At 41.6% G+C, this 2,526-nt stretch overlaps 1 protein-coding gene across 1 annotated transcript; it reads right to left on the reverse strand.

The window, feature by feature from the left end:
- Positions 1-583: 583 nt before the first annotated feature.
- On the reverse strand, positions 584-2,436 carry LOC112502334. Its single transcript, XM_025106225.1, has 5 exons — positions 2,352-2,436; positions 2,191-2,267; positions 1,738-1,983; positions 1,025-1,584; positions 584-980 (listed from the first exon to the last, which is right to left on the reverse strand). The coding sequence occupies exons 1-5, from the start codon at positions 2,434-2,436 to the stop codon at positions 584-586; spliced, it is 1,365 nt and encodes a 454-aa protein (XP_024961993.1).
- Positions 2,437-2,526: the final 90 nt, after the last annotated feature.

A 2,526-nucleotide genomic window follows, 5' to 3' on the forward strand; every position in this document is an offset into this window, starting at 1 on the left:
ATTCTGAATTGCCTCAATTTTAAATGGATCGACAGAAATACCCTCACCAGAGATCACATGCCCTAAGAATTGCACCTTTCTAAGCCAAAATTCGCATTTCGAGAACTTGGCATATACTATCTCTTTTCTTAGTAACTCCAACATCTGACGGAGATGCGTAGCATGATCAATTTCTGACTTAGAATACACAAGTATGTCATCAATGAAGACAATGACAGACTTATCGAGCATAGACCGACATACTCGATTCATCATATCCATGAATGCAGCCGGAGCATTCGTTAGACCAAATGGCATTACCAAGAACTCATAGTGTCCGTATCGGGTATGGAAAGCCGTTTTTGATACATCTTCATCCCACACCTTGAGCTGATGGTATCCGGATCTCAAATCGATCTTGGAAAAATAACTTGCTCCCTGCATTTGATCGAACAAATCGTCAATACGAGGTAACGGATATTTATTCTTGATTGTTACTTTGTTTAACTCACGGTAATCAATACACATGCGAAATGAACCATCTTTCTTCTTCACGAATAACATTGGAGCACCCCAAGGTGAAGTACTTGGTCGGATGAAACCTTTATCCAATAATCCCTGTAATTGGCTCATCATTTCTTTCATTTCTGCCGGGGCAAGACGATAGGGTGTCCGTTGCAATAGGTGCAGCACCTGGCACAAGGTCAATTCGAAACTCTACTTGCCTGTCCGGTGGTAGACCAGGCAAATCATCAGGAAATGCATCCTGAAATTCACATACCACAGGTACATCCTTCGCCAACTTGTTTCTTTCTTTAGTGGCATCTAAAACATATGCCATGAAAGAAGTGCACTCCTTAGATAAATATCGACGAGCTTTGAGTACAGAAATTACCTTGATGTCACCGACCCCTTTTTCTCCGTACACATAAACATAATCTTCTTCACTAACTGTATTCGGATCATCCGTTGCACGCAAATAATATCCGCCCGATTTGCTACTAACCAATCCATACCAATAACCACATCAAAGCCACAAATATACATAAAGATTAAGTCTACTGAGAAATTTTGATCCTCCAATACTAATGTACAATCTTTGAATACTCTATCAGCTAATAAAGGGGTTCCACTAGCGGTATCCACAGAAAATGGTCTATCAAAAAGTACAGGAACAGATTCGAGAAAACGAACAAAGGCATGCGACATGAAGGAATACGTAGAACCAGAATCAAACAATATACGTGCAGGATGAGAATTCACGAAAAATATACTAGTGACGAGCTCCGGCTCCTCCCGAGCCTCCTCTGCTGTGATCTGGAACGCTCTAACTCTTGCTTTTGGTACTTCCTCCTTTCGGGTTGAGGAACCCCCCACCATTGGTTGTCGTACTGAGGCCTTACTATCCTCACGTTGGGCATTTGGACATTTAAGCTGATGATGTATATAAGCTCCACAAGTATAACACGCTCGATCTCGTCTTGGGCAATTTGTACGAATATGCCCAACTTCACCACAGGAATAACACGACATTTTGGATGGTTCAAAGAAACATCGTCCCGAGTGCGCCTTGCCACATCGTTGGCATGCGCGAGGTGTGTTTGACTGCAATAAATTTGTATTAGTTCTACAATTCATATACTCACTTCACCTATATTCACAATATTATATCTGCATGGAATAGGCTCGAGATGGGGCTCGAGGAGCACTCTGAGACTGACTTCTTCTTGTGGTGAAAGATCGATTAGGTCGGTTTACAGGTACAAAAGTTGTTATTTTAGTTCTCTGTCTCTTTGGTTCGGGTGTGGATTCACCATAGAAAGAAAGTTCGTGTTCTCGTCGTCTAGCACATTCAACCGCTCTCCGAAAACTTGTAAGATCACGATTTGATACAAATTCTTTAATCTCTCTCCTCAGACCGTCAACAAAATGTTCAATCTTGGGTTGTTCAGAGGTAACAAAACGTGAAGCAAAATGTGCCTTCATGTTGAACTGGGTCTCATACTGCACCATAGTCAAATCTCATTTTTTAAGGTCAATGAACTCTTTCTCCAACCGTTTCATTAAGTCAGGGGGACAGTATTGTTCGTGAAAAATGGTTTTGAAACCTTCCCAAGTTAAATTTTTTCTTTCAGCCTCATTCAGAGACTGGTAAGTTGCGTCCCACCATATCAGTGCACTACTCATAAACATAGCGGTCGCATAGTTAACCTTATCCTCTTTAGAGACTTTGGAGATCCGAAACACTTTTTCTGTGTTCAATAGCCATTCAATAGCTACAATTGGATCTGAAACCCCATTAAATTCAGTTGCTCTGCTACTTTTGAAAGTTTTAAACGAAGTTTAGGTGGATTTAGGTTGAGAAATGGCACCCGTATCAACCCGCTTCCCTTTCACAATATCCTCCTTTTGATGTTCATTAAGAACTTGCCGCACGAAATCGGTAACCCGCTTCATCAGTCGTTCACCACGAAGAGATAAAAGGGCATCCTCCTCGAAAAGTGGACCAGTTTCCAAGTGAACGCGTGAGGTTTCGACACCCTCATT

Source organism: Cynara cardunculus, unplaced genomic scaffold, assembly GCF_001531365.2.
Source record: "Cynara cardunculus var. scolymus isolate 2C unplaced genomic scaffold, CcrdV1 Un_Scaffold_1262, whole genome shotgun sequence".
NCBI lineage: Eukaryota > Viridiplantae > Streptophyta > Magnoliopsida > Asterales > Asteraceae > Cynara > Cynara cardunculus.